Source organism: Salmo salar, chromosome 12, assembly GCF_965601325.2.
Source record: "Salmo salar chromosome 12, fSalSal1, whole genome shotgun sequence".
NCBI lineage: Eukaryota > Metazoa > Chordata > Actinopteri > Salmoniformes > Salmonidae > Salmo > Salmo salar.
Window position 1 is genome coordinate 53,053,693 of NC_138302.1, and position 24,804 is coordinate 53,078,496.

The 24,804-nt window shown below is 44.3% G+C and overlaps 1 protein-coding gene across 3 annotated transcripts; it reads left to right on the forward strand.

Moving 5' to 3' along the window:
• The first annotated feature begins 217 nt into the window (after nucleotides 1-217).
• Nucleotides 218-22,830, forward strand: LOC106565193 (RNA polymerase II elongation factor ELL2). 3 transcript variants are annotated; one of them, XM_014132046.3, is made up of 13 exons: nucleotides 221-442; nucleotides 4,569-4,616; nucleotides 5,640-5,761; nucleotides 5,965-6,128; nucleotides 8,748-9,007; nucleotides 10,736-10,860; nucleotides 10,999-11,071; nucleotides 11,307-12,087; nucleotides 17,073-17,139; nucleotides 17,345-17,516; nucleotides 18,113-18,157; nucleotides 19,914-20,059; nucleotides 20,173-22,830. In XM_014132046.3, exons 1-12 carry the CDS (start codon nucleotides 269-271, stop codon nucleotides 20,028-20,030), a joined length of 2,148 nt encoding a protein of 715 aa, XP_013987521.3. In that variant the 5' UTR covers nucleotides 221-268; the 3' UTR covers nucleotides 20,031-20,059; nucleotides 20,173-22,830. The 3 variants fall into 3 exon arrangements, with proteins under 3 accessions (XP_013987522.3, XP_013987521.3, XP_013987519.3); XM_014132047.3 differs by having other exon boundaries at nucleotides 218-442; nucleotides 11,310-12,087; nucleotides 19,914-22,830; XM_014132044.3 differs by having other exon boundaries at nucleotides 19,914-22,830.
• Nucleotides 22,831-24,804: the final 1,974 nt, after the last annotated feature.

A 24,804-nucleotide genomic window follows, 5' to 3' on the forward strand; every position in this document is an offset into this window, starting at 1 on the left:
TTCTGTTGTTAAGCATAATGACATGATTGATCAAAATTCTAAGTATACATAGTTATATGACATAATAGTGGACAGAACGAACACATCTGATTCGATCGATCACCTTTCAAATAGTTCTACAATTACGAACTGTACTAGCGTTCATATACTGAGGGAGAGAAGTCTGTGAGGGAGCAACAATAAAAAGTCAACCCAATCAGACGAAAAAATCTAGAACAAGCCTTTGTGGAAGTCCCTCCCTTGAATTTGAGCGAGGTAGAGCTGCTATATGCTCGGACGTCAGAGGGACGATGGTGGAGGGCTGGTAAAGATGGCGGCGCTCTCCGAGGATGGGAGGTATGGACTGAATTGTGGCCGACGGAATGCAGATCGAGTCACCGTATTGCACGTAAAATTGACAGAGACAGCTTTCAGAGCAATAGAGAGCCACCAAACCTATAAGGTAAGTTGAATGAATGTCTTATAGCGTACGTTATACGACGCTATCAAAACTGGTGAACAAACTGCCACGCACAGCCAGTTTGAGCTAATGTTAGCTGTCTAGAGCTACATTATCCCCGGCCAAGTCAATTTTATTCTACTCAAGCGAGCACTTCAAGTATGAGACTTTGGTGAAATAGATGAATATTTGGATGGCAATTTCGCGTGACATCTTTCGCTAACGATAATTTACCGTATGTTCAGGAGGATTGGCACTGCAGTCAGTATTTGGGCGTTTGGATACGTTAAAGAGTTTAACATTACAAGTTTAGCTAGCTAACGTTAGTTATCTGGGGGCTATGTGTGACAAACGTCCTACCTATAAAGAAGTTGGCAGACGTAAACTGAATTTCTGACAGTAGTCAAACGTTAGACAGCCAATCTAGCTGAGAAACAAATATATTCTCGAATAACGTTAACTGGCAAATGGCTAGCTACTAACAGAGGTAGCTAAAGTGACATTACTCAAATTACAAAATAAATTGGCTAATGTTGAAAGTAGTCAGATACAGTTGTCAACCGTGTGTGTTTACTTAGCCACTGTTACCGGCTGCTACCATACCATTATAGGGAGGTCAAATCAGTTTTCAATATTTCAAAAAATATAACTTACATATTCACGCCACCACGGTCGATATTTTCTTACATGTGTATATTACCACTTACATTAATCTACCCCCAAAATCACCTTTATTCACACATTTTAAAATTCACTCCTTTGGCATTGTCACTTCCTTTATCCGCATCAAAATGTTGGTTTTATACCCCCAAAAAAACTTGGAATGGCAATAGGCTACACCATATAACATAACTTTACGTTTTGGCCATAGACCTATCCAGTTGCTCTTGCATTCCACACTGAAAGTTCGTCCATTTGTTACGGCGCGTTATGTTCATGACTAAACTCTTGATTTAAATGTGAATGTTATATTCTCTAGCTATCTTCCCAGGCGAGTAACTTTACGACCAATTTTGCTAATCTTTGTAAATACACAGTCAAGTAGCCTAGGATATGTTGTCGGTTGACTGCGATTTATGACAACGTTACATCTAGGCCCATTTAATATTGATCGGATTATTTGCTCTTTTCCTCAAAATACTATTCACTCGATTACGATTTCTGGTATTTTCTCGCAGTTTACTTCTAATCTGGTGTTCTCTCTTAAAGCTACAGTACTGTACCCTGCACGACTTTCAAAAGCCCAACATCGCTGAGCCTCTAAATGGGATCCAGCTTTTGTCAAATTAGCGTCAAATGTTATTTTTCTGTGCGTTTTAGCTAACCTTAACCTCGTTCGCCTAACCTTTCGCGTTAATTATTCTAACATGCTGCGTAAATTCTCATAACCTGCTACGAAAAGTAAAATCTACGTTTAATTTGACAAAAGCTAGATCCCATCTAGCCATGACACTAACAGTCACTGACTCTTTCCTTTTTAGTTCTACCAGCATAGTGGTTGGTGCGCACACTAAACGATGTGGCATAGTACGTGGGTCACCCACACTACGATTCTTAGCGTGGTATAGAGAATCCTAAAGACCAAGTTGTCTCGTGAAAACAAGTATGTGATTTGATAGAACAAGCTGTGGCTCAAAGCAGACGTTTTCAGTCAGGCATTCACACTTGCCATACAGAGTTGAAATATCTAGCCAATAGCCTACATTTTTAATTGAATCCCATTGCTTGTGAACTTCAGAGCTTTAACGATTTGGTTTTGGTGAAAACCAGATTCCAGACACATTCAGGGTGATGCGATACCATAGAATTAGGAATAATAGTAATTTAATAGGATTTCTATGTGTGATACAACATCTCATTGGCTTCTTTTCTGGCAATCTCTCATTGGCAATTACTGATCACCCTTCTCAAAATGTCGTTGCACGTCTCACACTACAAGAGAATTGCAGATTTTGTGCTGATAAAAATTGCTGTAGCAGAGGCCTATCATGTCTGGGCCCTTACAGATGCTGTTAGGGAACCAACCTGTAGGGACCAAATAAACTAACATGTTAATCCGATGGCCGTACAACCTGTATTATCTGGATGCGCTTCAGAGATGCAGTAAACGGGCCTCAGGTGCCTGTGATCAACTGAGGCCAGGAGCCCTGGGAAGTTCAATGGACTGTCAACAACAGTTACATAATTCCAGCAACAAGCTAGTCAGACTTGGTGTAGCATATGTTCAGGGCCTAGTAAATAAAAAAATCCAGATCAAAATGATTTCATTTGAAATTGAGAAACTGGCGCAGTTCCAAGCCTGCTAGAGATAGCAGCAGGCGGATAAAAAATGTACACTGTCGTAGTATAGATGAAGCCTGAGCTGGAATGGGAAGCTAACTGAAGCTGGCTAGCTTTAGAAAACACTGAGTCGATCTAGCTTGTTTCGTAGTTAGTATACCCCTCTGGAGTAGGCTAATTCAAGTCTGGGGTGGAAAGGGTGTCAGGTGGTGCTATGGGAAGGAACACCGCCTTGGTGAATAGGCGCTTAGAACAAGCTGACAAGCCAATCAAAGTTAGAAAATGAACAGGATCGCGTCACTGTATCTGACTGGTACAGAACACACAAATACATGATAGGCCTAGCAGACATCACACAAGTGTTTTGTATTGTATTGCCTGTTTTTATATCTAAATGGTTTCTGACTAGACCTACTTGCCGCAAATTAATTATATTGCCGTAGGGGGATAATGAAACCTCTATACTAAAATCTACTCCAAGTCCTAGTAGTTAGCCTAGGCCTATATTCTGATGACCCAACAACCTTATTGGAAGTATGACAGTAGGCCTGTATGCTGCAATGACCAGCCTACCATCTCTTGCTGACTGAGCAGCCAAAACTGCCTGCTTTTTGTTTTTCTCTCTCTCTCTGATTTGTGTGGGGGCTGAACTATATCTACTGGAGTGGGAAAGCTGCCTAGCCCTGGCGCTGTGTGGTGGCGTGAAATGTGATCAGGAGTGTGTATGTGTGGACTGGATGGTCTGTGAGTGTGTGTTGGGGGATGGGTGAAATGCTGTGGCTGGTTCTACAAACTTCTGTAGAGGAAACTGTGCCGAATTCAGCATTCAGCCCAAATGCAAGAGAACACTGTTTACTTCACAGAACTTTACTCATCATGGGCTAATGGACTGTAGCTAGTTAGTTTGGTGTGTGAAGTGAACTGCACTTTTTTTGTATGTAAACTATCACTTACCTATTGTTTTGAGGGCACATGTCAAAATAAAATGGTGATACACGTTTGTTAGGAAATGGCTGAATGATGGGAGTATGGCAACGAGTATTCTCGGACACCCAGAAATAAAACCTTGTGTATTTGAGACTAGGCCTTAGCCTACTCTAAAGATATTTATGCTGAAGAGCCACAAATGTAGGCTAACTCTTGACTTTTGTGTGGCTTAGGCTGTGTGTTAATGGGATTTTGTTGTTTTAGAATTGATGTTGTGAGCTCAGAAAATGGTTTGTGGCCTGTAAAGCCCTGCCCAGGAAACAAACTTTGGGAAATGTTAGTATGGTCTATCCCTGTGCAAGTTTACTTACCCTAATCATTTTCGGTGTACACTGTTAAGGGGAAGTTCCTGGGAAGTTCCTGAAGTTTCAAAACAGCCAGTGAAGAACCTATTCTGCAGTGCCGATGTTTACTCGTGGTGCTACCATTATATGCAACCTGCTGATGTAATTGGACTACATGTGATTTGCTATATCATAATCTGACGTAAATTGCATTTGCTAATTCTGAGGAAAAGCTGATATTCCTGACCACTTTGTTTGAGATGCCTATGATTTAGGCCTACACGGCTTTCAACATGAGAGGGTTGCTAATTCCTGCTCTTAATTCCTACTTTTACTCGTCACAAATGTATGAAACTATAAACGTGCTAGCTAGCACACCAGTAGCATATGCGCCGTGACTGGTTGACAGAATAGCCTACTTTTGCCACTAAATTAGAAAAGGCTTTGGGTGTTTTTCTCAACCACAGCTCAGTGACACTCCAGTTGTAACAGAGATTTTCCATCGTAATCAGTCAAATGTCAATCGCGCAGTCGACACTTACATTGAAAATGTCCAATCCCTGTCCTCTCTTTTTCAGAATGTACCGTCCTCGCGGCCAACAATACAATTCAAGGGACTCCAAGGGGTAAGTATGTTCACACCTAAAATCTTCATTTTGACTACAGTACTACGGGTCAACCCTGTGGCTGGTAGACTGAGTTTTGTAAAGCAACCATGAAAGGTTGAATAAGTTAACATTTGAGTGCTGGTGGTATAGACTGGCCAGAATTTTCTTATGTCTAATGTTGTTGAAGACCCAATGATTGTCTTGGTTTCAGTGAAATGGGCATTTGTTCAGCTACGAGGTGTATTTGGTGGCTTGTTGCCTGACTCTTGCTACACCTCTGAAAGCATCCAGTTAACCCCTGACTACCCTGGCTGTGCGCTATGAAGAGTTTAACTCTCCAATGTCCCAAGATCTATAAATACTGCTCTAACAGTTTGCAGCTGAGCACAGGCACCAGACTAAGGTTACAACATTTCCATAAATTCCCTGGTTTTCCCAATATCTAGTTTTTGTGGATTCCCAGCAGCAGGAGGGAGAAAGCAGGAAATCCGGAAACCTCCAACCAGGATTTCAGGAAAACCAGGGAATTTATTGAAATTTCCCAGAATGTAGCAACCCTAGTCTGGTACCTGTGCTCTGGGCACAGCTGCAGACCGTCAACACACACACTCCCAGCAACTTAGACCTCAAAGATCTGCCTGTCATGCAAGCTCACATTCATTAATCTGAGATCCCATAGCTCAGATCAGTCTATATTGACAGAGGCAATACACACACATATCACTGTAAAGGGATAATGTTACGAGACCATGAGAAATGAGGCCCACTTGAAGTGTTTTTACAGATGGTTTGCTATTTGGCATGACTGACTCTCACATTCAAATATGAGCGAAATCTCTTCCCAACCCGAAGCTATAGCAGTAGAGCAAAATGAATCCCCATTTCACATCCCATTCAGAATGATTGAGTACCTCCATTCAATTCCTCACTCATGCGTACAGCTTGAGGGCAAAGAGAGGCCTTCCTGGTTTTCTGTGGTTAAATATGTTTTTTTTCTTTAATTCATTTTCTTTAAGTGTATTTTTGATGTTATCCTCACAGCGTATTAAGATCCCAAGGACTGACTCTCTGGATGGCTCTCAGAACTTTGACTTCTATCTGTCCAACGTGGGCAAGGACAACCCTCAGGGAAGCTTTGAGTGCATCCAACAATATGAGTCCAGGTAAGCACCCTCTGGAACTAAACCGAGCATGCGCCAGTGCTCGCTACTGAAGACCCAACGTAAATTGTTGTTAACTGGAATGCATGTCACTCTGGTGTCAGAATTTGACCATGTCATTGAGCCTTGTTAATGAGGAATTGGTTTAATTGAATTGGGTCCAAGGTGAGAAACCCTGTACTGAAATCCCCCCCCATCCTTTCCAGCTCAGGGACCCCCCACCTGGTGTCCTTGGGGACGGTTCAGGACAAAGTCACGGTGTGTGCCACCAACGACTCCTACCAGGTGACCCGGGAGCGCATGGCGCAGGCCGAGGAGGACAGTCGCAAACGGGGGACCAAGGTCCTCAAGCCTGTGGGCCAGTTCAGAGGCAAGTTTCATGCACTAATCTACCCCCCAACAGTAGTATTCTCACAGGCCGGGTCCTACTACTCCAAAATGGCTTTGTTTTCCTAACCACCTCTCTTTTTTTGAACCACTGATTCTCTTAAGAACTAGCTTGGTCAAAAGTAAAGGAACTTAAAGCCCACTTTTCCATCGTTTGTACCTGACTAAGCCCTTTGGGTTCAGTCTATTAGTGGTTAGACAAGGTGAGGGAAGGAGGCTATTTATGAATATTGACACGGTCTGCCAACACAGCCAAATCTGGGTTAAAGTTGCACTCTAAATGGTGCTTATTTAACGACCCTGGCCTACAGCCCCACTCTCTCCCAACACATACACCCACACACACCTGTAAACCAATTGTCTTGCCTTTTCTAGTACACTGCAACTAGATTGAGGTTGGGCAAGTGGAAAAGTAAAAGCTAATCTAATTTGGCCCCTCGCTCTGTCACAATCTCCCGTCCCGTCTGGCCGGTGGAGATACGATGGAGATTGAGAGTGTGCAATGTAACAGCTCAGTGTTGATTTAACTGGTCATGCCAAATCTGCCTCCGCTGACCTGGGACTCAGTTCTCCCACAGCAGAGAAACATATACTGAGCTTCACTGGCAAATCGTTTCTTTTCTAGCCCGAACTGCAACAGAGGTTTGGTGTCACCTAAATGGCCCTTTTTGCTACTTGTTATAGAACTCTGAAAGATGTGTTCCCCATAGACGTTTTTTATGTGATATATTCTAGTATAAATCTGTCTTGTTTTCACAACAGCGTATGGTAACGATTGTGTAGTGGGGCTCTAAAATCCGCGATGAGGACGGAATCCAGAAAAAAACGGAATTCAACAATATTTTTTTATTGAACGCCTAAATATATTGAACTTATTCAAATTTGTATTAATTTTCCGAAGATTATAAGATAAAATGCATAAGTGATTTGTGTTTTCCTTCATCTTTCTCAAGAGGCAACAGTGTGGACATTCCCCTCTGTGTGTGTGTGTGTGTGTGTGTGTGTGTGTGTGTGTGAGCAGTTGTATAACACTTTGTGTAGCCGTTAGCGATTATGCTAATGACAACCATTTTCCGGTAGATGGAAATGCTTTCTCAAAAACCGTCAATTAAACTTTGCCTACAATGTAGTCGCTCTATCAGGCAGAATGATATCATGATTATTTGCATCAATCCAGCGGGGATTTGTTTAGCAAACTGCAATCACATGTGTGCTACAGAAACACCTCTACCCCCCCCCCCCCCCCCCCCCCCCAAAAAAAGGTTTTCAGGGCTTACCAGTAGAAATAAAGTTCCAGTTATCTCCATATAAATTGGTATTGTCTGTAACAAAATTTATTGGGGTTGCATGTTTTCTCAACAGTAAGCACATTGTTATTTTTGGTGGGAGGTTTATTCTTCTACCTCTAACGCCACTCTGGAACTATAGTTGACTGCAGGAATCCCTGAAATCTGCTTTACTAGTCGTGGCTCTGAACTTGAAGTCCCACCCACTCAGAAACTTTAGTCAGTTAAACCCTCTTTCCCTTGGGAATACATTTGCATACAATGGCCCAGATGGAAACTGAGAGGGAAGCAGAGGAAAGGGGTGGAGTTCTGGCATGTAACAGCTGGCTCAATAGAAGCACCCTATTAACATTAGCAAGAATGAGCCGTAACCTGCATTTATCTTGTTTAGGCTATGTCAGTTAGGTATATTGGTCTGGGACCCTATACAGTGTTTGTCATAAATAAGAGCTTATTTACTTGATGTCATTCAGAGTTTAGTACACTAAACACATGCGTATTATGGCAGAAACCATGTAATTCTGGTAGCAAACCAACATACTTGCTGTGTTGTCTTGCAGTCCTTTATCTCCCACTGTATAGACTCACTAGGCTGGCCAAAAGCTTGCAGGAAAAACTCATTCGCAGCTGATGCAAGCATCATACCTGCCTCAGTCTCACCAGGCTGAGACAGCAAAAATGTGTGTGGTTTGTGTGCTTAGAGATCTCTCGCATGTCTATCAGCATTTTCCCAGATGAAGGGACTAGGGGGCAGACGAGGGTACAAGTTTCTCTCTCTAACCTTAATCTCTTAAAGAGCTTTAGATTTTCATGATCACTGAGAACAGTATGAAGAGATGTCAAGGCATCCTGACTAAGCAGAGGACTAATGAGCTGGGGGCCAGATTCTCTGTAGGCTCTTAATGACATTTACATTGGGAACTCGGTCTCTTCAAATCAGGCTTGTATGACACAACTCGTACTAGTAGTGCACGGTTAGTTCAAATTCAAGCCACATACATTTCCGAACACAAAATGGTTGCCTAATGACTTTGACCCTCTAGGGTTCCAAGTGTCTGCTGGCTTTTGTCCTTATCTTTCAGTCAGTATCCAATAACCCTATAACATTATGTTGTCATGTTGATAAAAAAATGTCATTGTGGGATTGACAACAAGCGACTTAGCTGCTAGTTAGTCATTTCTGCTGTAAAACTCAATTCTGAGGTATTAGCAAGAAAACATTTTAATTGGTCCATTTTTAAGCATAAAAGAAACCGTAAACGGATCAAATAAATACATTTCTCGTCTATGCCTTCCTCACCCCTCTCTAACATCAGGTAAGAGAGTCCAGATCCGCAAGCCAGCGCCGTCAGGCTCTGAACCAGTCGCGGAGCGCAAACGCTCCACCCCCATCAACCCAGCCAACACCATCCGCAAGTGCCTTGCCAACAACCCGGTGTCCCAGCGGCCCTACCGCGACCGCCTCGTCCACCTGCTGGCTCTGCGCTCTTACAAGAAGCTGGAGCTACTGGCCAGGTTGCAACGGGACGGGGTCAGCCAGAAGGACCGCAGCTCTCTGGGGAGCACCCTGCAACAAGTAAGGCTAGTGCCCTGCAACAAGTAAGGCTAGTGCCCTGCAACAAGTAAGGCTAGTGCCCTGCAACAAGTAAGGCTAGTGCCCTGCAACAAGTAAGGCTAGTGCCCTGCAACAAGTAAGGCTAGTGCCCTGCAACAAGTAAGGCTAGTGCCCTGCAACAAGTAAGGCTAGTGCCCTGCAACAAGTAAGGCTAGTGCCCTGCAACAAGTAAGGCTAGTGCCCTGCAACAAGTAACCGAGAGGGTGGAGGATAGTGTTTCATAGTTAGTTTTTGATGAAACCGGGGGAGGGGGAGAAGGGGCCAACAAAACTACAGAGCCTTCCCTGAAACTGGTAGGGGAACACATTACCGCTCATAATCTTTTTTTTTATAATCACGGTTTTATTTTATTTTTACATGCAATATGTGGGTTGAACACACAGAATAAAATAATGGTAGTGACTGCCCGTTTACGTCATCACTTATTAATCACTTCACTTGAATAAGTTGTTTTGATTATTACATACATTATTATTTGATTACTATTTCATTCCAAGTCATTTCTATAGAGCTGCTGCCTACGCTGTCCGGCAAAATCATTATTTGAGAAGTTCTTCAACGTAAATAAGGGATGCTTTTATGACTGCTGAATACCAGCTATCAATCACTTGCAGTAGATCATGTATTTTCAGGTAGAGATGCCTTGCGAAGCAACTGTTGTCGAGTTCATATTGATCACGCGTTCTTTTTTAACTTGGCAGATGTAAAAGAAACACACTGGACAAGTACGCGCACAATGGATTATGGTAATTGTAGTTAGTTTAGCACAGAAAACATGGTGAATATGTTCACTATTGGCCTTTTGGAAACTACAACTCCCTACTACATCGCACTGCTCGGGCTTGATCTTATTTCTAGAGAAAATGTGCACATTGAGCTCACAGAAATAAACCTAACAATGACATTGTAATCGTTGAACCGATGTCGGTCAATTAGTTTTAAAAACCGATGTCTGTTAATCGCTCAGCACTAGAACACATAGATAAGATGGCTAGAGCTTGAATAAATAAAACATGGATATTTAAAGTGATACTTAAGTAAATAGATATTTTAAAGTATGAGTAACTGGGTAACTGTATGAGAAGACTCATGTCCCAGTTTGCCCCTAGGAATCTTCACCCTTCTGAGGCATTAGACCACAGAATGCAAATCACAGAGGACCTGTTCCCTGTAGTACAAAGACCTTCATTCACCACTACTGAACATAGCACACAGCAAGAATGAAGCAGCTATACATTAAAGCCATTAGTCGTACACACACACGGCGTGAACCAAGCACGCACACATTTATAGATAACATACTCAAACTGGTTTATTTGCCTAAAGCAAATGATTTGTCTGACTACCCCCATGCTTCGGGTACATAAAACACAACACACAGACTCGCTTAGGGATTTGCATAATGTTGTGATGGAGAATACAGAGACACTGGGTTTGCGGATGGATGAAATGCTAATTAAATGCAATGACTTTACACCCAGGTTGACGCAAGTAGGGCAGGCACCAACAGAAAAGTCTTTAACCCTTAGGATTTGTTTGACTCAAGTAAAGAGACAAAAATATTACCAGCGGTTGTATTTGTTGCTTTTAATGCTCCCAAATGATTGAGCAGCACTTAAAAAAAAAATAAGGAACAACTACAAAATTAGACGCTGTTGATCTTGTTCGCGTGTCTGTGTTTGTCCGCAGGTGGCCAACCTGAACCCCAAAGATAACTCTTACACTCTGAAGGATTTTGTGTACCGCGATGTGCAGAGGGACTGGCCGGGCTACTCCGAGGATGACCGCGTTCAGGTCAACGGGATCTTGGTTCGGTAGGTCACAACGCATTTGTCTGAATGTTTTTGCGACGTTGCACCCTCCTGAACAGGCCCCTCCATTTTATTGCGAACGGGACCCCGTGTAGCGGCGGCTTACGGTCAGTTGACCCTCTCGTCTCCTCTTTCTCTCAGGAAACTGGGCCTACCCACTGAGACACTTTCCTCCAGCAGTCCTCTTAAAGACGGCCTCCCGGCTTCCCCACAGGTAACCCCTCAACAGTACACCCTGCTGGACACAAACACTTTCAGTATTACTCGCACAAACCAATGCATAGCGAACAGACGAGCCAAACCAAATGACCAGGTCTCTCCTGTAAAGATACATTTTTATCTTAAACCTATGCAATGAATTGTTTGCTAAGATCAAAAGGAAACATTGGTCCTTTATCACTCATTCACCGTAGAAATCCTTGTTTGATGATTTGGTTATGGTCTTTTAGCAGAAGTGCCAGCCCGAGTTGCCGGTTCACTTCACCGACCCTCTGATGCCGAAGAAGCCCCGCATCTCCCATGTCACCAGCCAAGGGCCCCCTGTCGCCCCAACCCCCATCCCCACCTCGTCCTCTAGAGAGCGCCGCGCCCCCCCGAAGGAGGACGACAGCCACCACAGCGCCGCTGCCACCACCAACACAAAGCGCTCGTCTCTCCCAGCCAGCACCACCACCACTGCTGGCCCGCCCCTCAACCACCACCACCTTCCCCCTCCCTCCCAGCTCCAGGTTTCTCAACGCCCTCCCCCATCGCATCAGTCTGGCCCGGGCTCCAACTCCAACTCGCCCAGCACGCCCGAGGGCCGTGGCACCCAGGACCTGCCCCTGGACCAGAGCTCCACCTGCCTGGAACCCCCCTCACCGATAGCCACCTCCAGCCCCCCGAGCAGGACCGCTGACCGTTATGGCCCCTGCATGCCGCCACCAGCCAGCTCCAGTCCCCAAAGCAACCCAGTCCTCACCATCTCTTCTTCATCCTCCACCATTATCCCCCCTCCCTCGCCAAGCAGTAGCAAGAAGTCCAAGAAAAAGTCAAAGAAGCACAAAGAGAAGGACCGCGAGAAGGAGAGGCGCAAGGATGTGCGAAGCAGTAAAGGCGATGGCCCTGGTGTCAGCCCCCGAGGGGTGCCGGTTGTGGACACTCAGAGGCCCAGGAAGAGACACCGCACCAAGGCGGAGGAGAGACGAACGCCAGTCATCCCCACCAAGAGCCCAGTCTGCCCGGACGAAGGTAGTCTCCCTTAATGTCTTGGTTTGGCTTCATGGTTAAAAGGGAAAAGTGTGCTTGCTTATTAGCATGCATGGCCTGATTTCCAAAGGTCTCATTTTCAAGTGACGTAGTGGTTGCTTTCAAACCTCTGGAGGGGAAGAAAAAAAACACTGCGTACATGTCGCAGTGGTGGATAGTATATGGGGCTTCAGTGACAAAACGGATGACACTGTGATAGACTGCATCCAATTTGCTGAGTAGAGTGTTGGAGGCTATTTTGTAAATGACATTGCCGAACTCGAGGATCGGTATGATGGTCAGTTTTACGAGGGTATGTTTGGCAGCATGAGTGAAGGATGCTTTGTTGTGAAATAGGAAGCTGATTCTAGATTTAATTTTGGATTGGAGATGCTTAATGTGAGTCTGGAAGGAGAGTTTACAGTAACCAGACACCTAGGTATTTGTAGTTGTCCACGAATTCTAAGTCAGAAGCGTCCAGAGTAGTGATGCAGGTGCAGGCAGCAATCGGTTGAAGAGCATGCATTTAGTTTTACTTGCATTTAAGAGCAGTTGGAGGCCACGGAAGAAGAGTTGTATGGCATTGAAGCTCGTCTGGAGGTTAGTTAAGTGTCAAAGAAGGGCCAGAGGTATACAGAATGGCGTCATCTGCATAGAGGTGGATCAGAGAATCACCAGCAGCAAGAGCGACGACATTGATTGAACCCTGTGCCACCCCCATAGACTGCTAGAGGTCCGGACAACAGGCCCTCCGATTTGACACACTGAACTCTATCAGAGAAGTAGTTGGTGAACCAGGCAAGGCAATCATTTGAGAAACCAAGGCTGTTGAGTCTGCTGATAAGAATGAGGTGATTGACAGTCGAAAGCCTTGGCCAGGTCGATGAATACAGCTGCACAGTAATGTCTCTTATCGATGGCGGTTATGATATCGTTTAGGACCTTGAGCGTGGCTGAGGTGCATCCATGACCAGCTCTGAAACCAGATTGCATAGCGGAGAAGGTACGGTGGGATTCGAAATGGTCGGTAATCTGTTAACTTGGCTTTCGAAGACCTTAGAAAGGCAGGGTAGGATAGATATAGGTCTGTAGCAGTTTGGTCTAGAGTGTCTCCCCATTTGAAGAGGGGGTTGACCGCGGCAGCTTTCTAATCTTTGGGGATCTCAGACGATATGAAAGAGGTTGAACAGGCTAGTAATAGGGGTTGCAACAATTTCGGCAGTTCATTTTAGAAGGAGTGGGTCCAGATTGTTTAGCCCAGCTGATTTGTAGGGGTCCAGATTTTTCAGCTCTTTCAGAACATCAGCTATCTGGATTTGGGTGAAGGAGAAATGGGGGAGGCTTGGGCGAGTTGCTGTGGGAGGTGGAGGGCTGTTGATCGGGGTAGGGGTAGCCAGGTGGAAAGCCGTAGAAAAATGCTTATTGAAATTCTCAATTATATTGGATTTATCGGTGGTGACAGAGTTTCCTATCCTCAGTGCCGTGGGCAGCTGGGAGGAGGTGTTCTTATTCTCCATGGACTTTAGTGTCCCAGAACTCTTGAGCTTGTGCTACAGGATGCAAATTTCTGCTTGAAAAAGCTAGCCTTAGCTTTCCTAACTGCCTGTGTATATTGGTTCCTAACTTCCCTGAAAAGTTGCATATCACGGGGGCTATTCGATGCTAATGCAGAACGCAACAGGATGTTTTTGTGCTGGTCAAGGGCAGTCGGGTCTGGAGAGAACCAAGGGATATATCTGTTCCTGGTTCTAAATTTTTTGGGATGGGGCATGCTTATTTAAGTTGGTGAGGAAGGCACTTTTAAAGAATAACCAGGCATCCTCTACTGACGGGATGAGGTCAATATCCTTCCAGGATACCTGGGCCAGGTCGATTAGAAAGGCCTGCTCGCTGAAGTGTTTTAGGGAGCATTTGACTGCTGACCCATTTTCGGATGCAGGCAATGAGGCAGTGATCGCTGAGATCTTGGTTGAAGACAGCAGAGGTGTATTTGGAGGGCAAGTTGGTTGGGATGATATCTATGAGGGTGCCCATGTTTATGGATTTGGGGTTGTACCTGGTAGGTTCATTGATAATTAGTGTGAGATTGAGGGCATCGAGCTTAGATTGTAGGATGTCCGGGGTGTTAAGAATGTCCCTGTTTAGGTCACCTAGCAGCACAAGCTCTGAAGATGGATGGGTGGCAATCATTTCACATATGGTGTCCAGGGCACAGCTGGGTGCAGAGGGTGGTCTATAGCAAGCGGCAACGGTGAGAGACTTATTTCTGGAAAGGTCGATTTTTAAAAGTAGAAGCTCTAATTGTTTGGGGACAGACCTGGATAGTATGACAGAACTCTGCAGTAGATTGCAACACCGCCCCCTTTGGCAGTTCTATCTTGTCGCAAAATGTTATAGTTGGATGGAAATTTCAGGGTTTTTGGTGTTCTTCCTAAGCCAGGATTCAGACACGGCTAGGACATCCGGGTTGGCAGAGTGTGCTAAAGCAGTGAATAAAACAAATTTAGGTAGGAGGCTTCTAATGTTAACATGCATGAAACCAAGGCTTTTACGGTTACAGAAGTCAACAATTGAGAGCACCTGGGGAGTAGGAGTGGAGCTAGGCACTGAAGGGCCTGGATTAACCTCTACATCATCAGAGGAGGAGTAGGATAAAGGGTACGGCTAAAGGCTATCACAACTGGTCGTCTAGTACGTTCGGAACAGAGAGTAAAAGCAGGTTTCTGGGCGCGATAGAATAGATTCAAGGCATAATGTACAGACGAAGGTATGGTAGGATGTGAGTACATTGGAGGTAAACCTAGGCGTTGAGTAATGATGAGAGAGATATTGTCTCTAGAGACGTTTAAACCAGGTGATGTCACCGCATATGTGGGAGGTGGAACTAAATGGTTGGTTAAGGCCTATTGAGCAGGGCTAGAGGCTCTACAGTGAAATAAGACGATCACTAACCAGGACAGTAATGGACAAGGCATATTGATATTAGGGAGAGGCATGCGTAGCTGGGTGATCATAGGGGTCCAGTGAGTGAGTGGTTGGGCTGGGGCTAGTAAGCTAGCAGAAGGGCCTTAGAGGGATGTCTCGACGGAGGAAAGTCTGTTTTAGCCTCCGCGTGCGGTGACGTCGATAGACCAGTCGTGAGCGATTAGTAGCGTTCCCGAGTTGCAGAGGGGTCCAAGTCCAATTTGGCAAAATAGGTGTAGTGGCCCGAGAAGTTGGCCGATGGATCTATTCAGCTAACAGTCCAATATGCTCTAGACAGCTAGCGGGCCGCGGCTAGCAGATGGGCATTCAGTTGTCGTCGCGATGTAGGGGCCAGTTGAATACCCCGTCAAGCAGATTACGTCGTAGTCCAGTCGTGAAGGATCGGTGAGGTTCCGTGCCCCGTACCGGCAGTAGAAGGGGTCCGGGTATTGTAGCCCAGGAGTGGCTGATGGGCCTCTTCAGCTAGCCAGGGGAATGGGCTCTTCAGCTAGCTCCAGGCTAATTGGTGCTTGCTTTGGGACAGATGATTAGCCAGGAGTATTCACTCGGATAGCAGCTAGCTAGCTGCGATGATCCAGGTGAAAAGGTCCAGAGCTTGCGGTAGGAATCCGGGGATATGGAGAGAAAATATGTCCGGTATGCTCTGGTTTGAGTCGCGTTGTACAAACTGGCGAGAGCTTTCTGAGCTAAAGGTTAGCTGATGACCGCTAGCAGTGGTTAGCTGACTACTAGCTAGTAGCTAGTGAGCTGGCTAGCTTCTGTTGGGGTATTCCGGTTCCGAGGTGAATAGAAATACTTTAGAAAAAACAGATCCACACCACATTGGGTGAGGCGGGTTGCAGGAGAATATTTTGAAGTTGAGGTTTAGAAAAATATAAAAAAAGATATGTGAAAAAAAATATATAAAAAGATGTATACATGGGACACGAGATGAAGGACAAAGACGTCTGACTGCTACGCCATCTTGGATCAGTTGAGGTCAAAGTACAGTGAGGTCAGTATTTGGACAGTGACAGATTGTTTTGTTTTGTTTAGTCTCTGTGCAGACTGTCATCTTTAATTTGTGGGTATTGTCATACATATTGAGATACTACAGCACTTTTTGTACATAAGGCCCCCCCCCAATTTAGGGAACCAAAGTATTTGGACAAATTCACTTACACTGAGTTTGCAAAACATTAAGGACTCTTTCCATTACATAGCTTTCACCTGGTCAAGCTATGATCCCTTATTGATCTCACTTGTTAAATCCACTTCAATCAGTGTAGATACGGTGAAGAGACAAGTTAAAGAAGGATTTTTAAGCCTTGAGACAATTTAGACATGGATAGTGTGTGTGCCATTCAATATTAGGAAAATGTTCTTAATGTTTTGTACACTCGTTGTGTGTGTGTGTGTGTATGCAAATTACCGTAGTCAAAAGTTTAGTATTTGGTCCCATATTCCTAGCACGCAATGATTACATCAAGCTTGTGACTCTACATACTTGTTGGATGTATTTTCAGTTTGTTTTGGTTGTTTCAGATTATGTTGTGCCCAATATGAAAATCATGGTAAATAATATTTTGTCATTTTGTCACTTTAATTGTAAATTAATAGAATATGTTTCTGAACACTTCTACATTAATGTGGATGTAACCATGATTACGGATAATCCTGAATGAATCGTGAATGAGTGAGAAAGTTGGAGGCACAAAGATCATACCCCCAAGACATTAACCTTACCAATAACGAGGGCGGTTAGCATTTATTGGGGGTTTGATATTTAGTAGGTAGTATTTATTATATTTAGTATATGATATTAAGGTGGTCAAAGAATGGCCTGCCCTGAGCAGCAGTCAGAAATCAGTCCATTTGACTCTTTGTTCTGCCTCTAACAACTGTTTAAAGACCAGTACTTTTGAATGGCTCATAATTTTAAGGCTACCACTAGTGAAGAGAGCTGTTCGGATGTCAGTTGGTTATGGAGAATAATCATCTGACGTGTCTTCGCTGTTCCCCAGACACTAAAGAGAGGCCAGTCCACTCGTCAGACCTATCCTCCACCACTGTGATTCCAGATTACATAAGGTGAGTACTACCCCCTTTCTTTACTTACTTAATACTCTTTGTTCATATGTGGGACATAAGGCTTCCACAAAAGAGCATCACTACTACCAATCATCAGCCTTTTGGGGGTTGGTATCTCCTTTTTTTTACCCCTCTCAAATACACTTGAAGGACCCTGTGTGTGAATGTCTCCATGTCGCTGACCTGTGCTGCTGTCCCCCTACAGTAAGTACACGGCAGTGGTGTCTATGGACCAGAGGCAGACCTACAAGGACGAATTCAACGCCGAGTATGAGGAGTACCGCGTCCTGCATACCCGTGTGGAGAACATCACCCGCCGCTTCCACCATCTAGACACCGAGTCCAGGAGGCTGCCTCCCGGCACCAAAGAGTACCAGGTCAGATTATAACAAGCTACACCACAGAATACAAGGATAAAATATTACAAACTTCACCACCAGATCAAATTATAATAAACTACACCAAAGAGTACCAGGCCAGATTCTACCAAACTTCACCACCGAGTAATGCTGCATTCATGTGCTCGTCGGAAATGCAAAACGTACCCGACATGATTATGTTCAAGTGCTTTTGAAGACGAAATACGATTGTTCTACCAATTCGATTTTAGATAGCTAGATAAGATGGCTAACGTTGCTAATAATAAAGTTAGCTAGCTTCATTGACAATATGGTCAAACTAGCTACATCGTTTTGTTGAAAAGGTGGAAGGTCAGTGGTGAAACATCAACTTGGGTAGCAATATTTTCTTTGAGTTTCCCACTAGTAATTACTACTTGGAGGGTCGTTAAAGTGAAACGTCCCAGTCGAAATTTCGTTAACTCTGACAGCACGTGAACGCACCATTAGTACCAGGTCTAAATATAACAAACTACACCAGAGTACCAGGTCAGATGATTAAAAAAAATACATTATGGGGAAAATGTCAACACATTTTGCTCATGTAAATGAAAGCATTGTTTGTACTTTTTCAGGAAGTACATGAAGAAGTGTTGCAGGAGTACAATAAAATGAGACAAGTAAGTAAAACAAAATGCAGTATGCACTTTACAAAAATATAAACGCAACATGCAACAATTTCTAAGATTTTACTTATTGACAATTCATAAGGAAATCGGTCAATTGAAATAAATTCATTAGGACCTGATCTGTGGGCTTCACATGACTGGGAATACAGAAATGCATCTGTTGATCAGATATCTTTTTTGAATAAAAAAATAAATAAAAGTAATGTTGTCTCACTCTTCAATGGCTGTGCGAAGTTGCTGGATGTTAACTGGAACACGCTGTCGTACACGTCAATCCAGAGCATCCCAAACATGCCCAATGGGTGACATGTCTGAGTATACAGGCCATGGAAGAACTGGGACATTTTCAGCTTTGTGTACAGATCCTTGCGTCATGGGGCCGTGCATTATCATGCTGAAACATCAGTTGATGGCGGTGGATGAATGGCACGACAATGGGCCTCAGGATCTTGTGACGGTATCTCTGTGCATTCCAATTGCCATTGATAAAATGCAATTGTGTTCGTTGTCCATAGCTTATGCCCGCCCATACCATAACCTCACCGCCACCATGGGGCACTCTGTTCACAATGTTGACATCAGCAAACTGCTTGCCCACACAACGCCATCTGCCCGGTACAGTGGAAACCGGGATTCATCCGTGAAGAGCACACTTCTCCAGCATGCCAGTGGCCATCAAAAGTGAGCATTTGCCCACTGAAGTCAGTTACTACGCTGAACTGCAGTCATGTCAAGACCCTGTTGAGGACGACAAGTATGCTGATGAGCTTCCCTGAGACAGTTTCTGACAGTTTGTGCAGAAAGTTTTTGGTTGTGCAAACCCCCAATTTCATCAACTGTCCAGGTGGCTGGTCTCAGACGATCCTGCAGGTGAAGAAGCTGGATGTTGAGGTCCTGGGCTTGCGTGGTTACATGTTGTGAGGCCAGTTGGACCTACTACCAAATTCTCTAAAATGATGTTGGAGGTGGCTTATGGTAGAGAAATGAACATTCAATTCTCTGGCAACAGCTCCTTCAACTTGAGACATCTGTGGTGTTGTGACAACTGCACATTTTAGTGGCCTTTTTATTGTTCCCAGCACAAGGTGCACCTCTGTAATGATCATGGTGTTTAATCAGCTTCTTGATATACCACACCTGTCAGGTGGATGGATTATCTTTGCAAAGGAGAAATGCTCACTAACAGGGATGTAAACAAAGTCGCATATGGAACATTTGTGATATTTTATTTCAGCTCATGAAACATGGGACCAAGATTTTTATTTGACACTAATCGCTAGCTATATAGCACCAGATGGAGTGGAGTTGAAGTCTGGCTGTGTACTTGTGCTCCATGAGTCATAACCAGTTGTGGAAGGAAGACTTGAAACGTGTGTGTATAGCCAAAGGGTTGGCTAGCTAGCTGGCTTACTCACTGTGCATTAGTTAGCTTATGTGACCAGTGCTAATTGCTAGCAAACCACTAATGACTCTAGCTTGTTAGTGTCACAGAAATGGGTGAACCAAAGGTTAATATTAGTGGGAGCGTTTTAACATTACCTAGGTTGATTTGCTTGGCTGAGTCAGCGCAGGGCGGCCGCTAACAAAAGCAAGCATTCTGTACACTTCAAGGCACTGCGTTATCAACCAAACACAGCGTTGGAACTTTGAACAGTCAAATAAAAGTAAATAAAACAAAACAAAACTTTATAAATGGCTTTCTCATGTAATATATTATGGAGTCTAATTTCTTTCTGTCACCCTGCAGCACAGCCCAAACTACCAGGTGGAGAAGCAGCGCTGCGAGTACCTGCACAACAAGCTGGCCCACATCAAGCGCCTCATCGCTGACTTTGACCAGCGCAGGGCCCAGTCCTGGCGCTAGAGCACCAGCTTCAAGACCACAGTGTTGAGGTGGTTTAAGGGGTGGGCAGAGCAAGGGGAGTCCAACTGGCTTTTATTTATTCAGACCCCTCTGCCACCACCACCTTCCTTTACCCTTTCTTTCTACCTTTTTGATTCCACAGGCTGCAGGAGGCTACAGTACACCATCTTCAAATTCTTATTCACTGCCCCCCCCCCCCCCCTGCCTTTTCTCGTATTGGTTTCTCCTGAAGCTCCTCTCCATTGCTACAACACTGGTCTAGAGGAAGGGAGCTACGTGTGAGGGGGTGGTAGGGCAAAAATACTTAACGCTTCTTACCTTTTTGAAGGACTTATCCCTAAAAATGAACAACAAAAATTAAACTTATTTTTGAAAGCAGAGAAAATATTATACTTACACTTGTATTTAAGTAAATAAAGAGGGAGATCTATTTATTTTGGACTGTTATGATGGAGGAGCGGTCCGCAGATGATTTATTGTTTAAAAAGTTTATATTTTCCAAAAGCAATGCAAAAAAAACGTGGGCCTTATGTGTTTGACTTTCTGAAGCCATTTTGCACGTGAGACGAGATCCCATGCTGCATCCCAGTGGTCCAAAGTGGCTCATCTTCATTGAAAAGTAGAGGGCTCAAGGAAAGGAATCCACTTGAGCAATTGAGATGTAACACCAATGTGTGTGTGCATGGGTTATAAATGGCTTATAATGGGGGTGGGATGGGTAAATGAGAAGTATCGTCCCCTGACTGCAGGGGCGTGCTACCCTGAGCACCACCAGTGTTTCTGCCCTCAGTGCAAAAGGGTGCCTTAACGTGTTTAGTTTACACTGCAATGTCGAGTCGCTGAGACTTCTAGGGTCCCCAAGGCAACACGGGGGAACTACAACCACCTGGCTACAGGTCACACAGACCTGTGTGTGTGTCGGGGGGGGGGGGGGGGACAGTAAAGAGTATGTCTGAGGTTAAGTGGTACCTTTTTGAGAGGTGAGGGGGTTTCAAGAGGGGCTACAAAGGTCAGGGTGGTTTGTGTGACCTGTGTATGGGTGGGTGCCAATGTAAAATGGGGGGGGGGGATTAACAAGTTGGGGCAAAAACACAAATGGGGGAAGGGAAAAAAAAGCTTCTTTAGTCTTTGTTTGAAGAGCCAGAGCCCTCAGGATCAACCTGGCTAAAGTTACATGTTCTTAATTGGGAGGCTGTTCTGGAGTAGCAAATCTCTAGAAGGACTACAGCATTGCCTCGCCAGCTTATTTAAAGGAAAACGGGCTGTGTTCTGTTTGACGAGGGGAAAAAAACGACTGCATCCACCAGAAGACAAATCTGTATTACGATGACAAATGTATTATTTTCTTCTCGATTCCAGTTTTGGCAGTGCAGCAGAACTATGGAAGAACTACGATTTAGCATTTCTGTTTTTGAATTAAACTCATGCTGATTTAGTTTGACGGATGGGTTATGAAAATGAAAATCAACTTTTGAGTCTTTATTTCATATCGTTAATTAACAAGCTCCTTTGAGCTCAAGGGAAACATTATGTTTACAAACCTGTGTTAGAATGTTTGCCCAAAAATGTACTGTTCTGGTATTCCAGTGGGGCATCTACCTACTAGTTGTCACACTGATACCAGAGTCAGGATATGAAATGTATTCCCTGGAAAATTGCTTCTTTTTCTTTTCTTTTTTGAGGGGGGCGGGGATATTCTAATACTTATTCTTCATTTGAACTTTTTTCCGGTTTCTGGGGGGTGGGGGGTATAAAAAAAATATATATAATTATATATAATTGTAAGAAACTGAAGATGCGAACTTGCTGCAGTATGGTGTAACGTAAGTCTGTGATAGAGCTCATATCAACTGTCGTGAAATGATTGGGGCTTCTTTTGAATGGGCCAGTCTCTGCAGCAGACCGACTCTTTCCAGAGGTAGTGTCACTTTTTAAAACAGGAGCTTGGCTCTCTCCAGTCACAAAAGCCAACTATATTTCAGTGTTGCTGTATTTCAATTTAATAGTCAAACTCTATAAGGACCATGAGCTCAACATGGTTAAGAGGGATTTGTAGACATGAAAAATACTTATTTGCAGATCCTGAATAATTGTGACTCATGAGTCCCAAGAGGAGTACTGAAGTACAAGGTCCATTCCCAGGAGAGTGGGTACTTGGTCGGAGCCTCACTCAAGTAACTTGTGATGGGCTCAGTTTTATTTTATTTTTCCCCTTTTCCCATAACTGTATTGCAGTCGTTTCCCAGAATTTGTGAGTCACCCAAGGTTGACCCAATAGCCAAAATGTACGCTAGGCTGCACACAACTCCCAAGGTCTAGTCCGTCTCACTGCCCCCCCTCCTTCCTCCATTTTAAAGACAGCTCTGTAACATAGCTGTATTGCTGCTAAGCCCCACTCCCTTCCAGCCCCTCTGAAGCAGTAAGCCACTCTGCTAATCGCTAATTGTTCTCATACTGCGGCTCAGGGAGAGGCTGTCCTCGCCGCGTCCCCGCAGGCTAATGCCCAGCTAACGGAGCGTCAGCCAGGAGATGGGTCAGAGGACATTTAGCGGGGTCTTAGCGGCCTGCCCTGTTAAGTGACTCGCCAGAACTGCTGGAAGGAAGGAGGGCTGGGAGCGCTAAAGCAAAGGAGTTGTTTTTGTTATGTTGGGGGAGGAGGGGTCAAGTTTTAATGAGATAAAGGGCAAACGAGTGTTAAACACCATTTCAAAACTGTATGGATTGTGAAGGAGTGGTAAACCTGCCCACCTGAAAATGCATTAAATCAGTACAATAAAAGCCAACTTGGTTCTACATTGAATGTTGTGGAGTGTTTTTTTTTTTTTTTTCTTCGTTTTTTTTACATGCCATCCATTTCTTTCCCACGCAAAATGACTACTGTCCTCCAACAGGTCCCATGTTATGTTCAATAAGTTTGTTTTGACATGTGTAACCGATGTGAAATGGCTGGTTAGTTAGCGGTGGTGCGCGCTAATAGCGTTTCAATCAGTGACGTCACTCGCTCTGAGACTTGAAGTAGGGTTTCCCCTTGCATTGCAAGGGCCGCGGCTTTTGTGGCGCAACGATGCTTCGTGGGGTGTCAGTTGTTGTGTGGTTCGAGCCCAGGTTGGGGCGAAGAGAGGGACGGAACCTACAATGTTACACATGGATACACATTAGTGTCATGTACCCCCAGCATAATGTAAAGTGCCTTGAGGTTAAAAGTGCCATATAAATGCAACCCATTGTTAAGGTGGGTTGGACGCTTTGATGTTGATAGATCATTACGGCTAACAAGACTTCAGATTTGTCTCATGATTGGTGTGAAAATCATGCTGTTGAATGACTGTCAGTATGGTCTCTTAGCCGATAAGACTGTTGCAAACTGGAAAGATGCTCCATTTTTGGAAAGATGCTCCAACTGGAAAGATGCTCCTCGGAGAGGTGGTCGAAGAAGTGTAGTAAAGGTAGTTTGGTTCGCCACACTCGTGACGCGTAACCTTGCCTGAGATCTGAAGACTTCTGTTCGCTCCCCAAACAAAGTCTTGTGCAAACCGCAATCGCTTACAGTGGCAGCAGCCCTGCTCTTAACACCTGAATCAACTAATCACAGTCCTGATGATTGCTCAATGTCTACTCGTGTTGCTGCTTTGCAATGAAAATGAAGGATATTTCTTAAGTTGGTTGCTCAAAGTAGTATTTGGTTTGAATCCAAGGTTACGGCATTCAGTCCTCCATGACCTGAGATGCCCCATATTTGTCAGGATGTCATCAATGCAACAGTATCTGAGATCTCTGCAAATGTGATTAGGGAATACCGCATTTAAAGACCATCTGGGGAAGAGCAAGTAGTGTTGTCCTGTTATCTGATAGGATCTGGCATCAGTGTGGCTCCATAATCGATGGCAGCTACTCTGCAGAGGAATTTTCCTTCTTGGGTTTGGTTTTCTTTTGGATGACCTGATTTGTGTCCATGACCCAAGCTGTGTTCTTTTGAGACTAAATATTTTATAAAAAATGGGGGTAGAACCGCTTTAATATTGCAGATTGTAGCTTCCATCAATGTAATTATCTGCATAATTTCCAATCCCCCATATTTTGTGCGTCTGTGTGTGTATATACAGTACCAGTTAAAAGTTTGGACACCTATTCATTTAAGGGTTTTTATGTTTACCATGTTCTACATTGTAGACATCAAAACTATGGAATCATGTAGTAACCAAAAAAGGGATGAACAAATCAAAATATATATATTTTAGATTCTTCAAAGTAGCCACCCTTTGCCTTGGCAGCTTTGCACACTCTTGGCATTCTTCATGAGGAATGCTTTTCCAACAGTCTTGAAGGAGTTCTCACATATGCTGAGCCCTTGTTGGCTGCTTCTCCTTCACTCTGCGGTCCAACTCATCCCAAACCATCTTAATTGGGTTTAGGTCAGGTGATTATGGAGGCCAGGTCATCTGATGCAGCACTCCATCACTCTCCTTCTTGGGCAAATAGCCCTTACACGGCCTGGAGGTGTGTTGGGTCATTGTCCTGTTAAAAAACAAATAATTGTCCCACTAAGCGCAAACCAGATGGGATGGCGTATTGCTGCAGAATGCTGTGGTAGCCATGCTGGTTAAGTGTGCCTTGAATTCTAAATAAATCACAGTGTCACCAGCAAAGCAACCCCACACCATCACACTTCCTCCTCCATGCTTCGCGGTGGGAACAACACATGCAGAGGTCATCCGTTCACCTACTCAGTGTCTCACAAAGACACTGCGGTTGTAACCAAAGATCTCAAATTTGG

Bases quoted from the DNA above. Each gene is read 5' to 3' on its own strand.
- LOC106565193 (XM_014132044.3), top strand. From the start codon at position 269: ATGCTCGGACGTCAGAGGGACGATGGTGGAGGGCTGGTAAAGATGGCG. The intron at 443-4,568 runs GTAAGTTGAATG...TCTCTTTTTCAG, and splicing joins AGAGCCACCAAACCTATAAG to AATGTACCGTCCTCGCGGCC. The intron at 4,617-5,639 runs GTAAGTATGTTC...TTATCCTCACAG, and splicing joins AATTCAAGGGACTCCAAGGG to CGTATTAAGATCCCAAGGAC.